General features: G+C 43.3%; 2 protein-coding genes across 4 annotated transcripts in view; both read right to left on the bottom strand.

Annotated features, from left to right (window-relative positions):
* ZNF532 (zinc finger protein 532) overlaps positions 1-3,848 on the bottom strand; it is a 41,035-nt gene extending 37,187 nt beyond the window's left edge. Inside the window, exon 1 of the mRNA XM_071418712.1 lies at positions 3,293-3,848. The gene's annotated coding sequence lies outside the window, so the exon portion shown is untranslated. The remainder of the gene's footprint in view (positions 1-3,292) is intronic.
* A 2,057-nt stretch (positions 3,849-5,905) lies between these two features.
* MALT1 (MALT1 paracaspase) lies at positions 5,906-23,535 on the bottom strand. Of its 3 annotated transcripts, XM_071418684.1 has the most exons (18): positions 23,374-23,535; positions 22,441-22,607; positions 21,408-21,529; positions 20,871-21,021; positions 20,570-20,748; positions 20,227-20,323; positions 19,565-19,597; positions 18,452-18,478; positions 17,367-17,399; positions 16,307-16,510; positions 15,334-15,363; positions 13,102-13,279; positions 11,874-11,948; positions 11,360-11,487; positions 9,658-9,807; positions 8,789-8,946; positions 8,458-8,583; positions 5,906-7,716 (listed from the first exon to the last, which is right to left on the bottom strand). In XM_071418684.1, exons 1-18 carry the CDS (start codon positions 23,523-23,525, stop codon positions 7,252-7,254), a joined length of 2,475 nt encoding a protein of 824 aa, XP_071274785.1. In that variant the 5' UTR covers positions 23,526-23,535; the 3' UTR covers positions 5,906-7,251. The 3 variants fall into 3 exon arrangements, with proteins under 3 accessions (XP_071274785.1, XP_071274786.1, XP_071274787.1); XM_071418685.1 differs by lacking the exon at positions 15,334-15,363; XM_071418686.1 differs by lacking the exon at positions 19,565-19,597.
* Between the last annotated feature and the right edge of the window lie 19 nt (positions 23,536-23,554).

The raw sequence follows: 23,554 nt of genomic DNA, 5'->3' as shown, positions 1-23,554 counted from the left end.
GGTGTGGGAGATGAGTAATGCCCATGCAGTGATCCCACAAACCACACCAAGAGAGCAAGTGTTGCTGTAAAACTTACATTTGGTCTAGACGTTATCTAATACAATTTTCTCAGAAAATCTTAGTATAGCTGAGTATATATCCCACCAAACTACCCAATACATCGCTTCAACCAGGGAAGCAGAGGACAGAAACTGCCAGCAGTTTACCTATGTTGTCCTGCAAGGTGTGACAACTGCTGCCATGACTTATGGGCACGAGCAGGGCCAGACATCATCTGTGTGCTCCACGCACTTCTTTCTTGGAAGAGGAGACAGAGAAGTGAGAGAAGACACTGTATTCCAGAATCCAAGTGGGTTCTGTGTCTGGGAGAACAGACACAACAGGCACAGCTGCACCCTTGCTTTGGGAGGGCCTTAGGAAGTGGGAGACAGTGCATAGCTGCTTGAGAAATCCATCCCAAATCACACAGCTTGGCAGCCTTCCTGCTGGTTCCTCGGGGCTGCCACCTGCACAGCTGGGGAGAGGCGCTGGGATGGTGCTGTGTGACACAAGAGGTGCTGCCCCTCTGCAGGACGGGGACACAGCTGCTTGGGACCAGCAGCAGCTGTGCTTGCAATTCTGCCTTTCCAGAGCCTTCTCTGGAAGCACATAATAAAAGAAGGAGGAACCCAAGAGTGATTTTTCTGCCACTTTTCCTCTGTTTACTTCAGGAAATGCTGTCCTCACAGATGAGGGTGGCAGCAGCAGCTCATCCTGGCTGTGGTTCCTGATTCCAAGCTGCCTGTGATGATCTTCCTACAATGAAAGCAAAGTTAAAATCAAGGCGCCTTGCTGGTTTGTGGCCAGCATGGCCAGGGAGTCTTTCAAGCACTCATATTTTCCATGCTGGTCCTTGGCATCTCCTGCTGGAAAAAGGACATCTGATTCATCCCCACCTACCGAAGATGAGTCAGGATTATACAAATTCTATTTCGTTTGTGTAACAACACTACTTCCCATGTTCCTGTCTGCTGCCATAAAAGTCTTGGGTACAGAGGAGGGGAGAGCCACCAGAGCAGCATCCAGCCCCAAGGGTTTCACTGCTCAGCAGCAGCCCCTGCTTAGTTCCATCAGCCAGATTAGCCATTAGTCCCTGATGGCTTTCCCCTCTGCAGTACAGGTGGGCAGGCTCTTGACTTGTTTCATGTGAACAAACAGCTGCAGCAGCTACAGCTCCAGCCTGCAGCCCCTGCCTGGAAGGGTCCCCCAGTGACAGAGCACGGCTCCCTGTGGGACACGAGCTGTGGGGGCACACAGGGGTTCCCCCAGCTGCTGTGCTTGAGCCTGGGCTTCCCACGCAGTGCAGGGGCCACCAGCAGCCAACAGCAAGGCACCTGCTGCTGTCACTAGTGACACTGCTGGGCCTGCCTGCACCTGCCTGGCCAAATTACAGGCTCACGTTGTCTGGGAGGGGTCATCCTCCCTTCCAGCCCCAGGGATCTTTTCTCCTTGTCCTTTCAGCTCTGAAACCTCTGCTTCAGAAGTTAGGCTCCCACACAGCCACCATGCGAGAACTGGCTTGGCTTCAGATCAGTCAAAAATCTCCATCTTGCACTGCATGGGTGCAAATAATAATGCAGGCTGAAAAAGTAACTGCTGAGCATCATCTCTCTACTAATGAGATTTTTTTTTTTATTACTTCTTAGAGCTGTCCAAAAATGTCCATCTTACATAACTAAACCCACTCTAGTTTGTGATACATCAGAATTCTAATAATACCTTTTGTACCTTATATATACACCACAGTTTGAACATCCTAGAGCTGGCAGGCAGATGGAGTTTAACAGGAACTATTCCATCAACAGATGCTACTACCACCGAGTTCTCTTTGCTCAGTCTGGGAATGAACTGATGGGCAAGGCAAGAAAACATGTTTTCTTACAGAGACACCATCTGCCAGCTTGAGAAGCTGCTGTCACCAGTGACTCAGGATAACTAATATAAGGAAAAACATTATTAATACCATTCTCAAGACAGCCCTGTTATTAACTACACATTGACTGTATTGTAACTATTGTCTAGCATCAAGACTATTGCAATAAGAAAGTACTTAACTAATTAGTCTAAAAGGAAAATAACTGTAAACAAAATTACTTGAGAAAGGGCAGTTATTTATCTTGGGAACCTTTAGGTAACAAACCTGGGTTTAATCCTTCTTTGCTATCATATTCTGTTAAGAATTGTTGCATGATATCAGACAGAACTTTTCCAGTTGTGGAAACTTACAGTTTCCACAAAACAACAACAAAAAAAAGGTTTTTGTTTATCGGAGCTTATAAAGAAAAGAAGGGATTATTGGATTGCCAGCAGCAGAGGTGAGGAGTTCCCATGGATTGTTTTATAGAACAGGATGATGGGAGGTGTAGAGGTGTCCCAGCACATGCAGGGTACTAAGGGCCTGCTGGGCACGTGGCTCTTCTCATCAGATCAGAAAAAGAAAGAAGATGCTGATGGCAAGGTAACACCAGAGTGGAGGGTAAAACACCTAATTCCAAGTAAAACTCACTCCCAGCTGGCAAGTGGCTTGCTCCTGTGTATCCCACCACAGGAAAGCATGTTGTACTCTTGTTAAAACCTGGATTATCCCAGTGCAGACAGCAAGAGAGGAACTAGCAGGGAGGCTCTGCAGTGGTAATGAGTCCCACCTCTGATTTATGTGCTGGGGTGCAGTGAGGTGCAAACAGCTGCAGTTCTCCACCTGCCAGCATGGCTAAACAGCTTGTCATGAAGCACAGCTATTTTCTGATTCAAATAAACCCACTATTTCCACTAAAATAAGGGCTAGTAATCCAATGGGTGTTACAAAATTGTGTTTTCTTGCAGGTGCAACACTGAACCAGAATCTGCAGCAATTTTCTGCATATCCCTGATGCAGGGATAAATCAAAGCCTACAAGCTTTGAGAATCAGCAAACTAGTATTTTATAGTGACTCTGTAGCTTCTTAAAAGACTGTTATGCTTCTTACAGACCAAAAAAATACAGATTTGGTATGTTATGAATATCTCAAAGCAGTCCTGACAAATTTCTGGACCAATCCCGGTCCTGCAAGGCAGGTCTCATGCATACTGCTGGAATTCAGCAGAAGAGGAAAGAGAGAAAAAGAGCTGGCAGGCACAAAGAAGACAGGATGTGAACAGAGAAGGCTCCTGGGACTGCTTTAAACAGCTCTGAAAAACAGCCCTTTCAGAGGGGAATAATCTGAGCAATTGCCGACAGGCTGCCTGATGGTAACCCACAGAAAAGGTGCTTACCTCTGTAGGTAGGCATTGATATCTTCTTCGTGGTGACTGTTGACAGGACCCAAGGGAATGGCCTGAAGTTGTGGCAGGGGAGGTCTAGGTTAGGTTTAGGTTAGGTATTAGAAAAAGGTTCTTCCCCCAGAGGGTGGTAGGACACTGACCAGGCTCCCCAGGGAATGATCACAGCCCCAAGGCTGCCAGAGCTCCAGGAGCCTTTGGACAATGCTCTCAGGCACAGGGTGTGACTCTTGGGAATGGCCTTGTGCACAGCAAGGAGCTGGACTCCATGATCCTTGTAGGTCCCTTCCAGCTCAGAGTATTCGGGGAGTCTGTCCTGCCACGCACAGTCAATCCCTCTTCTTACAGGATGTCGGGAAGCAGAGCTGGCGCACATTTAGAGAGATGAAATAAATCATAACCACCACGTTAAGTCATCAGAGAGCCCAGGAAGCATCTGAGAGCTGCTTGATCTTATGTGTAGTGAAGTAATTTGCATAGCAGGTTGAAGACTTTTCATCCTAATTGCAAGTGGCTTTGAAAGCTGGAAGCAGGGTGCCAGCAGATTCTGTCTGAAGAGCAGATGGGGAGGCCTGGTGGCTCCCTCCCACATGCGCTGCAGATGTGGAGGCTGGTCGCTGTGGTAACACACCCCCACAGGGATCCGGGGCTCCTGCTCACTGCCTGCAGCAACAAGCATGGGACACAGCACTTCTCCTCATTAGCTCTTAAAATAAGCCTGCTATGACTAAATTGCTGCAGCCATACCTTAGAAATTACTAACTGCCTAAATGCCACAACATGGAAGTGTCCCCACTCCATTCCTAGACTACTGCAATTACTAAATGATCAATCTTTTAAAAAAACTCAACAAACCAAATTCCCAACCTGCTCTCCTCCACCTGATACTTTAAACCCATCTCCAATTCCCAGCAAAAACCTTGGAGCTCAGAATGCTGCACTCGAAAATGTGAGGAGATCTTACTGTACCTGAACTAAAATTCTGTGCAAGGAAGAAGTAATACTGAAACATACCCACATTACAGTACTGAGGAATCTATGTCAAGGTGAACATAGCCCAGGAGCTTACTGCATGTGAAAGCTGCCAAAGTTACTAATTAGCTGACAGAATGAGGAAAAGTAGTTGATGCATGAACCAAGGCAGTAACTACAGAGACAGCAACGCCAGCCCTGAAATCTGCTGAGTAGTTCCATGGTGCAGATGGTCTTTGAGCCAGAGGCAGTTTCAGGACTCTCAGGATAACAAGAGCAGTCAGCCTGCACAGCTCTATGGAGGTACAGAAGGTAAATGCACTCCCACCTTACTGCAGTGTGGTGAGGGACAATGGAAGAAGTTTCTTGGCCTTTCTGAAGTACATGAACCCTTCTTTTGCCAGAGAAGTCTAAGTTTGTATAGATTACCTTAAACCTTCCTTCTAAATGTATTCAACATCCAAACCCAGGTAACAAACACTTGAGTTATACAAAACCATACAGCAGTGCTATAGCAGAGGGCAAAGTAATTTAGCCTACCAGATACTTCAGCAAAAAATAATTATCTCCAAATAACTGCACTGTAGGGAAAAAACAAACCCCTGAGGCTTTGATTTAGAAAGCGTACCACAAGTAACAACTGCCTAGGTTTAGGCATGTCTTTTAATCCCACCAATTCCACTTAGATTGAAATGTTAATTTATGCCGGTTGAACTCTTAAAGTGCTTTCCTGGAGCTAGGCTGAAGGAAATGGGTGCTGCTTGCACTGAAGAACCAGAGTATTTAATTCTAAACACTAATAATTAAAACAGTTAGAGCACTTCCTAAAGACAGTGCTGCAGTGAGAAAATGCCTTTCCATCACTATTCTCTTTTTAACGAGGGTTCAGACAGATAAAGTTCTCCTCTACACACTCTACTGCCACAGGCAGACTTTTGTCATACAATTTGGACAAGTCTGAGTGATTTAGGTCACTTAGAGAACTCTGTAAAAGGTATTAGCAAAAGCAGGTTTAATGTAAATGTGCAAAAGGGTGATGAGGTTGAATGGCAGGGCTCACTCTGGTAACTGCTACATGGATGATGCACACAGAGGAAAATCTGTCTAGAATCAATGTAGAATGATTTACACAGGCACCATGAATGCCAAAGGCTAAGAGAGGCCCTGCTGCTGAGTCACAGGGTTCAGAGCTGGGCAGGGGTTTACGCCTGAAGAATTTGGCACCACCTAACTGCTGACTATTTAACATTTGTGAAATGATTCAATTCCTATAAGTGCAGCAGGAATTTAATTCTAGATCTAAGATGGCAATATCCATACTATACTGCCCAGAGAGGATTTAAATCAATTCACACACACACACAAGTACATACATGCATATACAAATATGTCCAAGGATACTTATTAAAGATCAACCGCCTTTGCACCTCTCAAGAGGCAAGGGTTGAGCTTCGAGGAGCAAGGCTGTCAGCCGAGGCCCAGATCTATATCTTGAGCTGAAGCTCATGATTCAGATTTCCCCTTCTTTTCTGGAAAGGAAATTCTTTCCTTACATGTTTTGTTTCAATAAAGTTTTGGGCTTTTTCAGCCTGGAAGGCATAGAAGAATGTAGCAATTACATATGCACATAGTACATAATTTTATGGACAACAATTTATTACACAGTAAGAAAAATAAAAAGCTTTTATACAAACTAGGAAAGTGACAAAGTATTAACTAAGTAGTACACCCCTAGACCATGTCTCAAGCTATAATCTGATTTAGAAGTCAACTGCACAGAATAGTTAATGCAGGTAGATCTCATTCATTAATAGGTATGATGCTACTTAACACCCTGCAGAAGGAAAACAGAAATTCAAGCTCATGTACAGATTACTTCAAGCATGGCTGTCATCCTGGAAATAACTATATCCATGTACCTATATTGACCTTTCAGGACAGAGCAACCTGAAGATCACCAGATTTAGTTAAAGCAGCATTAACATTCCCATCTCAAAAGTTTTATGGCCACACCAGGACATTGCCAGACCACCAGATCACAGCACTCTCCACTGCAGATTGAAACTGGCCTGTCTGCCTCCATAACATTCACTTATCTTGTTTTTAGGATGAGGATCTTAATTAAAGCAATTCTTCCTCTCAATATTACCAGTACAGGAAAGGCTACTACCCCTGTCAGAAAACTCCCTTTGATTTTAGTTTCCTTACACCCCAATATTTTTTGCATTTTCAAAGCATCAAGACTTTTAATGACCTAATAAACATCACTTTTCTTGTGATTCTTGTTTTAGCCCTCAGCATGTCTGTGAGACTGACCATACAATACCTTGCTTGCTGAGCAGGCACTTGCCCTCATCTTTCCAGTTAGTGTTCTTCCAGAACATGAAAAATCAGGTATCAGATCAGCAAAAATCTTAAGAGTGTTATGTAAAAGAAAAAAAAAAAATAGAAACAATCCACCACAGTATGATTCTGTGACTTTGCTCCCTCTGATAATCTGTGGTTCTCTTAAAAACAAAAGTGATGTCAATTTGCTGGCTCTTCAGGTTTTGGGTTCCTTGTACAGATCTTAGTGCTCTCAGATGCTGCCAGACACCGGACATGTGGCAGTCAGAGAGGAGCATGCACTCAGAGCTGCTTTCTGGCTACATCCCAGGCACTGGAACATCAGTGACCAATCCTAATGCACGATGGCCAAAGAACAGCATAGGAAACTTGGAGCAGTTCAGACTTTTCTCTGTACCAAACAACAAATAGTAGGTGAAAAAAAATTAGAAAGAATGCATTTTTCATTCCTAAATCTATTGGTCCAGTTTTGTCTCTTAAGGTATGAAAAATTTTCATCACAACCTCATTCCCGGCACCTACTCTAGACTCTCCAGGGCCTTGTCCAGAAGTCTCCAAACTCCAGAAGATGGAGAGGCAGTGTGGAAGCCCCTCTGTTCAAGGATACCACTCTGGTCTATCCAAACATATCCCAGCTATTGCTGTTCAGAGAAGCTCAGGCTGTCAGAGAGCAAGAATTCCAGTTCAACAGTATCATCAGTGGTCTCTACTGGTACATTCTGCTTTTCCACAGTGGGTGAGTAATGCTGTACTTCGTGTCTTGGAGCCAACATCCTGGCAGTTCTATTGCAGGAACATGCCTCTGGTTGTGTGATGCTGTTTGAGCAAGCACAGTTTGGATGGTAAACACCTGGAGAGGAATTGGGTTGGCAATGACTAGGGATGTAGTATTCAGCTGCCTCTGGACTCAATTCTACTGGATTATGAAAAGGATAACCAGGCATGCAACATGTCTGGAGACAGTTCTGGGTTTTGAATCCAGGGTGAAGCCCTAATTTAGCAATAAGGGGCTTCCCAACATTAATCTCCTTTCTTTCATCCATTGTATCTTCTATTCCTGAATACTCATAGTGCAAGCAAACAGTGAAGATTAAATGTTCCTGTAAAAGCAGAAAGAAGGGGAGAGAAAAAGTTATACTTCCTCTGCAAATAAACACTACAGGAAACCCTTGGAGAGGCTCCAGTCTCCTGGAGAAGCAGAGTGACCTCTTTACGAGCTAGAGATACACAATGGGCAGGCCTTGTTTCCTGAGGTCCTCTTTTGGTCACTGCTTGTTCACTGAACAGTCTGTATTTCCAGAAGCACTTGTGTTACCTCAACTGCCAAAAGCACTGAAGAAGAGATGCCAGGCTGTGTCTGGCACAGATGTTCATGACACAAAGATACAGAGACACTTAGCAGTGCCCCGGTCTGCTGAAGAGAACCTTCCAGAAACTGTGTGCCCAGGAGCACAGGCTGATGATACACAACACTTTCATCTCCTACTAATGACTTTGTAAGAGGCAGCTCTGCTTCAGGACATGTTCCCCCTAAAAAGCATAGGAACAACCTCAGAGCATGCAATAGGTGATCTGCACAAAAATAACCATCTTGGCCAAGTTCAGCATGGGCCTGGAAAATACAAAGGGCCTTGCACACCAGTTTCAGGATTGCATATGCATCAATTCCCTGCCTTTTACTTTTCAGCCAAAATTAAAGTCGCTGAACTGTGTTATTATCCATTCTTTCCCTCCAAAGAACTTACTACGCTAACAATACACAGCTCCCTCAACAGAACTGCAAAGCAACATAAATAGTGTCAATTATCTGGGCAAATTCGTAATGAACAGTATATACTAACCCTTAGTTTTTGCAGTGAACTCAGCCTGGTGTAGAGGCAGTGTTTGGGAAGGTCCTTTGATACTAAATAGCTTCCAGTTTCCTCAGGAGTTCCTTTATTGGCCTCTTTAGGATCTACATCCAAGTCCTATTGCAAGAAAAAAAAAAAAACAAACAAAAACTTAATTGATGATATAGAATTTGTAGTTCATAAAATAGTATTTCTTTCAGTTTGAGAAGTTAGAGCATTTTAGACCCATTTTATTATACAAGATGCAACTTGATATGGGTGGAGCAGAAAATTTTCAACTTCAGTGGAGCAAGACCACGAGACAGCAGCAGGAAGCACTTACGAGTGGGAAGTCTGTGATGTGGGCTCTGCAAGCTGTGATTTCAGGGGGCTTCTTAACTATCTGTGTATAGATTATCATGACATTGGAGAACTCAGCTGCAAACCCCAACTGAATCTGAACACCACACTGGAATTCAAGGGACATACTTTCTGGAAGCTCTGCCAAGAAATAACACATTGTTACAGTCTATATATAAATTTAGCATATGCATTTTTCTTTTTCAATCATTTAACAAACAAGCATTAAGTGCTTGGGATCAAATAAATATCTGCATCTCTGAGAGAGCCTTCCTATATGACAAGGGGTCTTAGAAATGCCATCCCTGACCCTCTGCCCCAACTGTCAAAGAAATTTGAAGATGTACTCCAACAGGTTTAGGTGAAAAAGGTAAAAACAGGTCTTAAACCCCACTGGCCTTCTTAAAAGGCTAGGAAGCCTGGAACTCATCTCAGTCTTATTTTAGCTTTCTTAGTTGTCTGCACGGAAAACTTCTTTTCATCATGCACATTTACTATACAGTTCACCTGGCTATTTCAGGTGATGACTTTAGAAGGAGATCAGTGACATCTTACAAATGTCACTGCTAGACAAGCAGTTCTGGGAGACTGTCCCAGAAGACAGACAACCCATAAGTCTCCCCTCCAGGGTCTGAGAGGTCTTAAATATACTGAATATACATGAATTCTACATGTCACCTTGGTTCATTACTATCTCATGTAGGGGTAAACCCCAACCCAAAACCTTCCAACTGAACATAGTAATGAAAATGTAGCTATAGCCTTGAATTTCTTCCATTTCCACTCAGTAGTGCATGCCCTCCCTCCTCCCATCATGGCAGCAGGATCATCTGAAAGCAGACTGTACTGTACCATGAGCCTTGGCCCACTGCAGGTTCCGTGCCAGGCACTCTGCAGAAGATGTGCTTTGCTGAACAGGATCAGTTAATGCCCTTTTCTCTGACAAGCTGCTGCGGATCTCCAGGGCTTGCTTGCCTTTGGTGAGGGGACACTTGCCCATATCTAAAAACAAGACGCAGAGAGGTTCTTTCAAGATCAATGCTGCTGCAATTCCAACTGAATTAAGTACCTTCCTGCAATGCGTGGTTACTGTGGTTATGGCAGAGCCAGCACATCCATCAAGAGCTGCAGTTTTACAGGCACTCCTTGCTCAGCTCTTCCTTCCTGAAGGCCAAAGCAGCTCTGCAGAGCCCCGAGGGGCTGCATGCAGCCTGGCCAACATTGTCCCCTGTTCCTCAGAGCCAGTCCAAGCAGCATCACAGCTCTGACTGGGTAAGGTCCTAATTAGAGTGGCTAATTTCAAGAATGTGAGTAATGCCATTAGAGGAGATTATTGTAAAGAACTGGGGGCAAGGGGAATATTTTAGGTTTAGGTACAAGGGTCCAATATTGATTATTTAACAGCATCACTAATGACCTATGTGTCAGGAGAGAGAACAAAACTTGGAAAGTTTGCAGATGATTAAAAACTGAGAGGAGTGGCTGATCCCCCGCAAGACTGTACTGCTCTTGGAGGGTCCTGGACAGGCTGTGGAATTGAGCAGAGAGGAATGTCATCAAGTCCAGTAACAGGGAGCACCAAGTTCTGCTCCCAAGCAGGAGTAATCCCTTGCAGAGGCCCACGAAGGGCCCTGACTCACTGGGACACAGATCTGCAGGGAAGGATCTCTGCAAGGAAGGACCTGCTTGGGGACCTAGTGGCCACCAAGCTGACCATGAGCCAGCACTGCACTCTTGTGGCACAGGCACAGCAAGAACCACGGAGCCAGCAGGCTACAGCCTTTTCCACGAAACACTTAATGGGAACATTCCTCTGGCACTGTCTGCACAGAGCCTGCGTACTCCCTGACACCCAGCACCTGGGAATACTCCTAGTGCCTGTCACGCTGCCTGACAAGTCAATCTTTCCCTGCACTCTTGAACAGAACACAAAGCTCTGTGACCTGCAGCTGCCCCAGGCTGCTGAACCCCAGGGCAGAGCTGGGCTGATGCACCTGCACACACCAGTCTGACACTGTTCTGTGCTTGGAGCAGGTGTCTGTACAGAAGCAGCATGCTTTCCCTTCACACTTTTCACTTCAGTGCTTCTCCCATCAAAAATACAATCACTGAGCCAGGCAAATTAACACAGTGCACTGCTCTTTTTACTGCACTTAGAGAACAAATCATTATCATTGCTATAGCACCCTGAGGCAAGTAGGATTATGTTAATTGTTTAAATGAACATGCAAACAACTGGAATACCACAAGCAGCTGGCACCACATGACAGAAGAGCAGTTTTGTGGATGGACAATTCAAAGCTCCATGCAGAAAGATACTCAGAACAAATAAGGTTCACTGAAGAGGAAAGTATAAAAGTGAACACTATTAAAGAAGCTGAGCATCAGGAATGTTGTTCATATGCTGCCCAGTAGCATCTGCTATCTGAACAAAGCACAAGAAGAAAGATTTAATTTGTGTAACACATTCACCATGAGAGGAAAGACACTGAAACAAAGTTGTTTTCAGTAATGCAGACTGAGGAGACTGTTAGTGCAGTGAGCTGGAGTTCACCTTCTGCAACCTCATCAAGCAGAACAGTGACCTTCTTGTCTTCTAACAAACGGTCCTTCAGGAACTTCATGAAGATTCCATTGGCCAACCCCAGCTGCTGAATTTCATAAGCTTCTGCTCCTTGGCACCTGTGAGATCATCAGCATCAGTCAAGGAAAAAACACTGAAAAACCTGCAGGATTAAGAGTAAAATTATACTGGGAATGGGGAAAGAAACCCTACAATTTGAAAACCAAGTTGTGTCCAAGGCCAACCTGCTCTTTGTGCCCCCTTGCAAGCAGCTGATGGAAGTTTCTCTTAAAAATGACATCACAGACTAGATCTGTTCATCAAACTGCTCATATGAGGAGCTTAAATTTCTTATTGATGATTTTAGTTAAGCTCCTGACTACTTCTATTCAGCAGTTTTTGCACTTGAAAAGTGACCAAGGTTACTGGCCCACAGCACAATTCTGAAAAAGATCAGCTATACAATCTCAGTCATTTCCATGGCACAGAAGAGTAACTTCCTTACGTTGCATATCCAAAAACAATGTTGGCCGTAACCTTCAGAGCATCCAAGATAAGAATCGTGTCATCGTATTCATTTCTGTAATAAATGGAAACACAAGAAAGTAGAATAGTAATTTGAGAACTCGTAATGGTAACAAAATCAAAACACAAAACAGAGAGAGTTCAGAACCAGTAATTTGTTTCACTCCTCCAAGTCTGTAATGGATCCTGACTGCTCAAATACAAAAGTCAGCACCATCAACACTCTGCCTGAGGGCAGTGTAAAGACAGAGGCACCAGGCATTACCCAGAGAAGGGCAGGCTGTAGTAACCAGTAGAGTTTGGCTGCAATCTCTGCAAAACACAATTCTGATATCCACCCATTTTAGGTTATTTCAAAAATGGCATGTTTTTTAAAACTTTTCCCCACCAAACATGGTGCTGTTAGTACAAGGCTTATGTAGATGGATTTTCTATTTGGACAGCAGATTGCGAAGCTGAATTGGGTCATGGGCATTTCATTAGCAAAGAAGTCTGGAGGCTCCACAGATACTGAAGTGCCAGCAACTTTCTGTTATGAGACATTCCTCAGAGACCAATTGCCAGAAGTGCTGACTGAAGAGCTGATTTCAAGTGCAAGTTCAATTGATCATAATAGTTTCTCAACATGGAAAGAACACAGTACTTTGTGTAGAAAAATCCCATAAATCAGTTGTTTTTTAACCTCTAAATAAAGATACAACATCCTCAGTATAGAAGCAAAATCCATGGCTCTCAGGAATTCTAAAACAAGCACTTCACTTGAGCCCTTCTGCTAAGTTAACATGCCTTTGATCGCAGGGCTTTCCTTCCTCCCTGTAATGAAGAAGATGGATAATGATCCCAGGGGAAAGGGTCCTGTTTCTTCTTTAAGATGCCAAATTTTACTTTTATCTGATCAGTCTGTTTTTAATGTCTAAAAAACAGCAGAAGAAATAAATGTCATTGAAATCAGGAGGCAGGTATGTACCCATGGGGACAAAGTCTAACCACCAGGTTCACATCTCTATCCAAGGCCATGGGCAGAAGTCTCTGGGTGAATCCTACTGATGCTAAAAGCACTCACGTGCAGGCTGTGAATCCTCAGAACCATGGACCTTGCAGTACAGTGAATTTTCAGCCTAAAGACTTCTCATGTGCAGGAGGCCCAGCTTTCTGTGAGGAGCCCAGAGAGCTGAGGGCAGCTCAGCTCCTGGGGGTGCAGGAGGTACCTTTTGCGACACATGTCCAGCAGGAAGACGTTGAGTCCCGTCCGCTTCTCCTGCATCAGCCGCAGGATGTTCTGCACGCACAGGCAGTTTGCTGAGCAGTAGGGGTTTGGGGCATCAACAGGAACCATGAAACTGTTCCCATAGTTTTCATAGCCATGGCCAGCATAGTACAACAAACCTGAATTCAAAAGAGGTGCGACAGTGAGCAGGGCATCAGAGACTTCTGTCCATTTCAAAATGGGTCAAAACCATCATGCACAGCGCTGACTGCGGGCCAGGCAGATCACTGAAGCCACTCCAAGCCACAATTACATCAACTCCACAATACACCAACACAATATATTAAAAGAAGCACAAAAATCACACATGCAAGAGAATCAGTTAGACATTTGCATAAACACACCAAGTTAAATACTCTTAAAATGCTCTAATAGCTATGACCTCTAACAGAGGCAGCCTGTTACGTGTAATTCACAGACAGGAACAAGGAAATGTGCCAACCATAAAACATCTTCTCCACATGTACAATTACAAAGCTCTGAGCAGCACTAAGTCTGCAGCTTATAGACAGAAAAAAAAATAATGCTGAAGAGTTTGGTAGGACTCCAGAGCACATCCTCATTACCGACTACCAATAGCTCATGTTCAGTTGATTGCAGCTATATCTTCTAGTCACAGACTCATGACTCTTCTGGGTCTACTAAACAAACTCTTTGCATGCTTATCTACCCAGAAATTATTATCCTGCCATCATGTCCCTCATGTGTCACTACACAACAGTCTACAACATTTTAAGATTTAGAATCTTCAATAAAACAAGAAAGTTTTTCTCAACCCTGAGAAAGGGAACTGCAAGCTAGGACTTAGACATTCCTTATATGAATAAAAATGTCCAATATTAAAGTCATTTAAATTTGCATGAAGATTAGATGATCTTAGAATCAATAATCTCTACTGTCATAAAATGCAGTTACCAGAGGCTTGTATGACTTAATTGAATTTTCCTATTGCCTATTCCCAGTGCTGGTTTTCCTTAATGATGCTAATTCCACCTTCTAAAAAGAATTTTTATTTACCTAGTCAAAGCAGTCTGTGGGTCAGATCTGCAATTAGAGTATAGTGCTCAGCTGAATAAAAGTCAACAGAAATCTGACAATTTATGCTGGCTGGAGATACCATATTCTTATGTTGTTATTCTTACTAACATTTGCTGAAAAATTTAAGTCACTACAACACTGGCAGATTCAGATAAAACCCAAAATAAGCCTCACCCTAACATACTAGCTCATGGAGGTGGGCATGCTAGATGTTTTCACCTTTTCAGTACACGTAGCTACAAGAAATGAAAATATGAGGGCTACCTGAGCCTGGCGAGCTGCAAGAGACCTAAAAATGGTATAAAGTGCAACTGCATAACCTTGTGTCTAGGCCTTAGGCTAAAAAGAAAGTCTTCATGTGATTTCCAGAGCTCAGATCTGGACTTAATCAGGGTTATATTTAAGATTCTATGTATCTGGGCATATATTCTGTAAGTAATTGGACTGACTGACTACATTCCTTTTCTATCCTTGGCAGATGACTGTGCTATGTGCCAAGTACCTGCAACAGTTAATACGTTGAGCTCAAGATCAGAAATAAATCTGCACATACCTGGGGTAAGTGGAGTAAACATATTTGGAGGGCCTCAACAGAGACACACACAACAATTTTAAGTAGGCTCAAGTTCCTCAGAGACGTCAGCATTTAACTGATATCTGCCTCCCTCCCTCCCTCAGTCCCTCTCATTTAAAAAGAAAGCAGCCTAAATATTTTTAGCCTTTCAAACACATGGGTCTGTGCTTTTACCCTGTGTGGAATACAATGTTAATTGCAACCTACATTTAGAACAGCACAGACTAAGACAGCAGAGGAGACAGTCATCATCACTTTGTTTACTACTCCTGCTCTTAAGGACCAGCATCTGAAATGCCACTTTCCTGGCAGTAAGCCAGAATTACACAACCTAGTAAGCATCAGGTTTATATGTAGCAGGGACTAAACAGCAGTAGTCATTATGCCTCTTCTATTTGAAGCTATGCCCACTAGAAAAGGCAATAAATCGTTACCTATTTGTGCACTGACAGCATCTTTTATAGGCTTTAAGCCATTCATAGCCACTATGCAGAAAGAACAAAGTAATCCTTTAAACAGAAGTAGTTATTGCCAAACACCACCAAAAACTGTTCTGCTTACCTTTTGTATCAACTGGCTGGAAAAGTACAACTGCAAAAATATGCCATGTAAGAGCTTTCATATGGTGCTGCTGAGAAATTAATTAAAGCCTTTCAGTACTTTATTTGCTACATTCATGTCCACAATTAGGGAGAAAAATTGAGAAGGTGCAAAAATCTCAAAGCTCACCCAAATAGATAAGCCCATCTATTTCCAGGGAATAATAAAAGCAAACTGCTCTCAAAAGCCTCATGTTCCTGCCAGACTGAGGCTTCGTGTCAGGCAGGTTTTGGCTCAGATATAAATGCCCAAATGTCAGAGCAGGCAGTTCTGCACAGAGAGAGCATCAGGTAACACATCCGTAAAAAAAAATCATGCTAAGAAATAAGCTGACCTTGTGTTCCAAAAAGGGATCAAATAATGTTTTCTCAAAAGGATTTTTACTACAGGAATTCTGCAATCCAATAAATAGGGACCTGGGAAAACATTCTGCTCTCTGTCCTAAACATTTTCAGGAGTTTTCTATACAATCTTAGACAATACAATCTTAGAAAAAAGACAAAATAATGGCAGTCAGCAGAAAACGTAAGAACTTTTCTTACACTCCAAACCAGATCACTCTTGGCTTTTTCCATGCAAGGCTTTTTCTCCATACATCAATTCCATCATGCTCTCCCCTCACTTCTGTCTTGTGTTTTGTGCCCCAAAATCAAATCTAAGCAAGCAAGTACTATCAAACAAAATAAAAGCCTGCACTGCAGTTTTAGGTGTGGTTAAAGAATGAAGCTCAAACATCTGATCTGGTCTAAAAGTAAAGGAACAATAGCATTTTAACCAAAGTCAGGATATACTGGTGGGTGCCTTTAACTTATTCTTCTGGTTCTACATACATCGTATTTACCCTGAAGGTTGTTTAGCCAAGGCAAATACCAGATGTTTGCTACTCGATACATACAAAATGGACCTACTTCAGAAGGGATTTACGTGTCCTTACCATAAACTCCTTCATCCAGGAGAAGTAAAAATTCATCCACTGCATTTCGCATCTCAGACTCGGTAAGATCCAGCAAAGATACAACTTTGAAATCCAGCTGCCTTAGCAAACTGGTCAATTCATAGACATCTACCATTGGAGCCTTGAGCTGGGGATGATTCCAGTAGCTCATGTTTCCTATTAAGAGAGCCACCTTGTCTGTGGCTGCCAAGACACACAGAGAAAAAAAACACCAGGTCACATTTATATATTCCATGGATTCAACGCCTTTAAATTTAAGGTTTTCCAAAGTGGAAAGGGTATCAATCTCACTTCAGGCACAATATTTTCTCTGATTTTACAAGTCATCCCACATCAACAACACAGCTCAACTCTCTTTTCAGCCTGAAGGAAAAAACTCACCTGCGTGAGAGGGGAACACTTACACTCCCCCTCCCACTAATGAACCTGAAGGAGCCATAAAATTCTGACAGAGGCCAGCAGCCTTTCCATCTGGTTAAGTATCAACAGGACAACATGCCTGACCACTCAAGTCTACAGTGCAAATTTAAGAATGTGATTTAAAAACCCAGCAACTATTCTTCATGTGATATGTGCTATCCATCTCTTTATGAGCTTCAGCTCAGGATCAAAGCATCCACAGGACAGAACGGGGAGAGCTGCAAGGACAGCATTTCCTTAGCAGACAGGATAGCAGTGCTTCCTATCACATCATCCCAATAGCACTGGCTCCAAGGGTTCAAGGGAATGCAGGAACACACTGGCTACGGCAGTGGCTAAGGAATCTGAAGCAGTAAACTGAAACAGCCCCTATGAGAAGCTGCAAACACTTCACAGGGTCACTAAAAACACGGGTGCCCTTGGCACAGTTTACTCCTGAAAGGGCAAACAAGCATTCTAAAAGGACTACACAAATATCCACAGATCTCCCTCCCTGGAGCTCTCTATTTGCCCCATGGGTCTTGCACTGGCAGTGTCAGTAGCAGCAATACTCAGGAGCAGCAAAATCTGCATCCTACATGTCAAATGCAGACAGTCATTTCAGTACAAAACTACTTACCCACAGGTCTGTGACTTGATTCTTCTTGTGGGTCTGTTTGAAATAGAAGAAAAGAGCAGTGAGTCAGTGACTACAGAAAATGAACTCCATCTTCCCCACAGCCACAGTCTAGTAGCACTGCTTTCTCTAACACTTTGCTAGTTTAAAGCAAGAAAAAGTCCACTTTGTTCTTGGTGGGGTTTGGGGGTGTTTTGTTGGTATTGTTGTTTTTGTTTAGATGATTTCCTTTACCCTCTTCCAGCAAACAATCCTGACAAGATGTGAATAGCTAATTCTATAGATTAAGAAAGAATAGATGCTGAATCTCACAAACTGCCATTTTCAGTGACAACTGACCAGGTCATCCTCTCCAAACAAAATGCAACATGCAAGGTGGAAGACGCTTTGCAGGGATTCCCATCTGAATGGGAAAATTATTTTATTCTGTACTTCACAGAGGGGTGGCAAAGCCAGTGCTGTCCCAAGAGAAACAGTAAGCAGTGTGCCAAAGTGGCTCACCTGGATAACATGACAGAGAAGCCCCTTCAGTGGTTGAAACTGAGGCTGGGCAAACAAACGTATTTGATATCTAACCCAGGAAACTATCTTTGGGAGTTGAGGTTTTGGGAAAACTGTATCAGGAATAATCCCCTCTGGAGCTACACTTCTACACTAACCACCTAACAGGCTTCAAATCACATTGGCTGACTCCAACATGACTGGAAGAAATATGCCACTCAACATGAGCGATAGCCAGACACCTCAGATCTTTTTCACTTTAATTATCTGAGAAAGCAGCAATGTGCTAAAACTGAGTGTCCTAAGAAACCCCAGATAATAAAGATAATTCCCTTTGTATCTGTGTATGTATATTTGCAGCCTTGGGCTATTTTACAAACAGCACCCCTATGATTCTCTATATGCTTCAAGTTCAATCTCTTGGAACTAGAAAGCTGTGCTGCTCTTAAGGTGATACCAGCTCCTATTCAATTCTCAGTTACAGGTACATCCAAATACTGTAAAGTTCATACTGCAACCCAGCAAGCCTTCAGTGTAACATAAAGTGAAGATGCCAAGTTAAATTTTTTTCAAAACTTATCACTTACCTGATTCCTGAAGATCACTTAAATCTTCTGTGAAGGAAAACACCAATAAAATAATAGTTTAAACAAGAAGTAGAAACCCCATTTTATTAGTAAAAACATAAGTGCCATGCCATTATTAAACACAGCTGAACACAGAAAACAAACTACATTTCTAAAATACTTTTGACTTTGCATTTGTGTAAATGAAACCTTTTGTGTTTATTCCACACAAAGAGAAGAGAAAATCCTACAGCAATACATTACGCTGTGCTAGATAGACACAGCATTGCAGTACAGTAAATGTAAAAACAAAAGGGGGTACAGTTAGGACACCTCAATCCCACAGGCATGCAAGTAGGTTGAGGGGAAAAGGAACAAGGTATCAAAATCATCCCACTGAAGAACAGATGTTTGAAGGGCTGCTGAAAAAGCAACATCCTGAGCAAAAAATCTGATTTTGGGAAGCCATGTGTATTCAGAAAGACTTCAGACACAATCTTCAAACATCCTAAACTACCAGGGGTTTCACCTCTTTATTCTGGACACTGGAAAGCAGGGAAAAGAAAATGAGCATCTCTGAAGCAGCAGTGCTCTCTGGGAGCAGCCTCACACCATTGTACCCAATTCCCTGTGCTGCAGATACTGCAGACTCTGAGATGCTCAGCAGTCCAGGGAGGGATGGTACCAACATTTGGGTCACAATACACTTCTCCTCCCTGTTGCAACAATGCAGAGGAGAACAGAAATCATCCTAAGGAAGTTGCTAGAAACACTTCTGCAGACATGGAGCTGGCATTGGAACTAGCCCTAGCCAGCTCTCTAAGATCACCCAGGTTCCTGCCGTATCTCCAGATTTTCTTGCTAGGATGTTGCCTCCCGAGCCCCACCAAAGCAATCTCCAGATCACTTGAATACCACAAAAGAAGGAAGTAGCCTGTTTTTTCTCCTGTGTGATCTAGATCATGGTGTCCAGGCAAAGAAGAGAGAAGCACATGCAGAAGGACTGCTGCATCATCCATCAGTGTTTTAAACCCAGGTTTGCCCAAAAACCCACACATGCCTTTCAGCAACACACTCAACAACCTGTCACTCCCATCACCAATTTTTAAAACTAAAATTAGAGGTTTACATTACCTTCTGTGCACTCCACTGCTACAGCTTTCCTTCCTTGTGTTTTAAGGAGGGGAATAAATTGGAAGATGAGCTCTCAGTTATGAGAGTTAGCACACAAGGTGGAAGACAAAGGGCACTGTCAAGCTGCTGTGCAATGTGGCTCACTTTACAGCAGTGTAAACTTGCATTGCCCATAACACTGTACAGTAATGATTCCTGAAACTCAGGAGTACTACACTAGGGTATTTCTTAGGTGATGAGGAAGTCCTCTTCAATTCACTGCAAATACACAGGCACTGAAATTCATTCATTCTACTTGAAATGAACAATCTCACCTCTCCTGATTGCTGAAGGACTCCATGTAACAGAGTTCGTATCCCCAGCAAGGGTTAAAGTGGTTTTTAGTTGTCAAAAAGCATAAATCAGCTAGCAATCTGCTAACAAGCCACATACGTGCTGGCAGGGCCAAAAAGGGACAGCAATTCTGTGCTGGTTACCATAACACCCCAAAACTCTAAAATGCCATTTGCTGGATGCAAGCACAAGTATTTTAACAAATGGATAAATTAAAAATATAGAAGGCATGTGCTTGTCTTAATACTGAAAGCTTCAAAAATAAATTTTAGCGATGTGGAAGAAATGGACAAAGGAGCTGACCTGTATGAAAGAGAAGAACTCCTTACCTATAATGACTTCTACTTTCTTGCTGTCTTCGTCCTCCTGGTCATTGAATACATGACACCAGTATGTTCCTTGATGTCCCACATCCACGTACGTTACCTATGCAAGCATCACCACAATCATCCCAACAGACCTCCAAAAAATGCCTGCATCAGGTATTTAAGCCTTGCATCTAAGCCCCACAGGCAAAAAAGAGGTAAAAAACTAAAAGCAGCACTTCCAAGTGAGCACTTCATCAAAAGTTACCAAGGTTCTGGAGAAATTTTTTTCTTCAAGGGAACTTTCTGTGGTAAGCTCAAAGTGGTTAACATCAGCTCCCAAGTGTGACCCATTGCAGTAACTTACTGTGTAGACATTTTTGCTCCCATTTGCCAAAGGAAATCCATTTCTGAACCATTGGTAATGAGGAATTGGGTTTCCAACAGCTCCACATTCTAGTACCAAAGCATCCCCCACTGTCAAGTTTTGTGGCTGAGGCTGATTACAAATGCACAACTTGTTTTCAGGCAAACCTGTTAAGAGCCCTTAAAAAAGGAAAAGGAAGTAACAAGAAAAGGAAGTGTGAAACAACCTAAGCACAGCAACAGGGACCCAAGTGCCTTGAGGAAGCAGGAAGGCACTTTCAGAAGGTGTTTGTGCCACTCACCATGAGGCGGATCCTGAAGCTCACAAACTTCAAGGCGCGCCCACCGACTGAACGTGAAAGAAGATTCACTGTTCACTCGGCAGATGTAAAAGCCAGAATCCTCTACACTCACTGGACTCAAAACCAGTTCTGGAGAATTACCGTGCGGAACCTGCATCACAGGTGAACCAAAAATCCTTCCATTTCAATTGGTTTAATCTTAACCAGGATCAAGCATTATAATATTTATTTCCAAGTCCTTAACACCATCCTCAACTCCTTCACTTACTCGAAACTTACTGGTAGGCTGAGACAACTGAACTTACAGCTTCCTTTCTGCCCCATTCCACATTCACAGCCCCCAGGAATGAAGTGGTGTGAACACAAGGAATCATGGTTTTGTTTTAGCATGTTTGTAGGATCATCCAGCATTTCTTAAACTTTATGAGTATATACAGCAATCTTCTCTCATTGTGAATAAGAGTCTTAAAAAAAGGACAATCCAAAATCATTTTATTTTCACTATTTAAAACCACTGTATTCTCTATGAACTCTTACCTCTCTTTCCTGCTTGAACCACTGGTATTGCACAAATGGGTGTCCTGTTGCCCAGCAGCACAACTTGACAACCTGACCAGAGAGCACTGCTTGAGAGTCTGGCTGTACAACGATCTTTACACCTTTAAGACAGAATTTACACATAGGAAAATTATGAAGAAATACAAGTCCATAATTTATATTTGCATTTAAATTGCCCTTGGAGCACAGAAGACTTCTGCCATTAAATATACTTGAAAACAATTTGTTTGTACTGTGTATACACACAGTTCCAGTTAGTTATATTACTCTAGGACATTCAAAATTGTCTTCCTCTACACAAAATCCATGCTCAAATTGATCAGTACTCAATGGAGCTCATAAAAGATTTAAAGTATATAATTAATGTATTTTAAAGGAAATAATATGTCTCATGGTATCACAGATCCCTTTTTGGAAAGATATTCTCAGTTTTAAATGTTTTCTCACTCCCAACAATTTCTTTTAGCTGTTCAAATTAAGGCCCAGCCTGAGGGAATCAAAGCAGTCAGAGTTTAAGTCCAACAGAGCACATTTTCCTGCTATTCCTTATGCACTCTTATGAGCTGAATCTTTGGTTTCAGCTTTATGCCTCTGAGTCCTGCAGAACACAGGGCTGGGGTTTTCTGCAAGGTCAAATTTTCTACTTCAAAGCTTAACTGCCAGGAGAGCAACTCTAACACCACTCCAATATGATGCAGTTATTTTCTCAACCTAAACCATTCCAGATCTTGCTACAGGATGGTCCCAAAACCAAATCCACTGGAGACCAAAGCCCAGTCAGTAAACTGAATGACAGCACCCAGCCAAGTCCAAGTCTTCAACAACACTGCATGAAGGCTTGGCTCACATTTGACCTCAGAATCAGATCAGCCAATAACCTCGGTAATCATCTGGATTCCAACTACCAGAATCCAAGCACTAAATATGTTTTTGGTTACTTTAGAGGGCTACAACCTTGAGTGTTGCCACTCTAAAATCCAGGGCTGCAGTGAAAGCACAGGCCAGAGCTGACCTGAATGGCTGAGACACCGGAGAGCCTCTGTGTGCTCCAGGGCCTGCAGGGACTCCGCCAGCTCCACCACAGTGCAGCCCCGATCCCCCAGCAGCTTCAGGAGACTCCAGCTGGGACTGCCTTCGGGCTCCAGCACCTGGAGGGAGCACTGCTCCAAGTCCAGAGGGCTGTGGAATAATGGGAGAAAGACACGGCACACACCTTCTCAATACCTTTTTCTCAGAAAGGACCTGGGTAAACAATCACTCGTAGATAAATAAAAAGATTTTTAAAAATAGAGATGGGAAATTCCTAGCTGATTTGGACATATTTGCAGCATTTTCTTCAAGTTTCAGGAGTTCAGATGTTATTCAGTGACACCTCCACAGACAGAAACTAGTATTAGTGAGTTGGATAGTAAAAGAGATGCATATACCTCACAATGCTCAGCAAATGTATTAAGAAACCTTCTATTTTTCACTTTTAAAGTGTCAGCAGAAAAAGTAGTACAGCACCTTTTATTTCCATGAGCCTAATTCAGAAGCCGTAGAGAGTGAGTCAGACTCTTGACTTCAAAGTACAGGAAACTGATTTTAAAGTTGTGGTAAACAAGCGACTGCTGGAGCCCAGCCTAACACACCGACTGTGCAGTGTAGGTAACTGTGTCTGAAACTTTATGGATTCAACTTTGGTGTCGTTGTCATCACACACTTTCAATTATAGCCGATTCAATCAACACAAATAAAGAAATAATAACAGCTACCTAAAGAGAATACAAGGTTACGTATTTCCACTAAAGAGATTCATCAACGTTTCCTTCCTTAAATCACAGTGCCACGCAAACCTGGGGGCGAGATACCTTCACTATGTGGTGATACCTTCACTTACCGAGCGGACTTTCAGTGTTTTAGGGGATTAGAGAGATAAACGCGCCCCGCCGCCGCCCGCGCTCACCTCAGCCGCACCGTGCCGCGGCTCCCCGCGCGCTGCGCCAGCTCCCGCCAGCCCTTGCCGGGCGCCGCGCGGTCCAGCAGCTCGCTGAGCCTGCGGAGCAGCGGCCCGGCCAGTCGGCTCAGGGGCAGCGGCCCCGCCGCGCCGCTCTCCATGGCTGCTCGCCGGGGCGGTGCTGCCGCCC

The sequence above is a fragment of the Agelaius tricolor genome, unplaced genomic scaffold (assembly GCF_023055355.1).
Source record: "Agelaius tricolor isolate 1412-34295 unplaced genomic scaffold, bAgeTri1.0.p SCAF_89, whole genome shotgun sequence".
NCBI lineage: Eukaryota > Metazoa > Chordata > Aves > Passeriformes > Icteridae > Agelaius > Agelaius tricolor.
This window is presented reverse-complemented; position numbering and strand designations above follow the sequence as displayed.

What these genes read in the sequence shown, in the direction of transcription:
- MALT1 (XM_071418684.1), bottom strand. Translation starts at nt 23,525, where the DNA reads ATGGAGAGCGGCGCGGCGGGGCCGCTGCCCCTGAGCCGACTGGCCGGG. An exon ending in CGCGGCACGGTGCGGCTGAG is followed by an intron (nt 22,608 to 23,373) that starts GTGAGCGCGGGC and finishes ATTATTCCACAG; the next exon opens with CCCTCTGGACTTGGAGCAGT. An exon ending in GGTTCAAGCAGGAAAGAGAG is followed by an intron (nt 21,022 to 21,407) that starts GTAAGAGTTCAT and finishes CCTGTGATGCAG; the next exon opens with GTTCCGCACGGTAATTCTCC.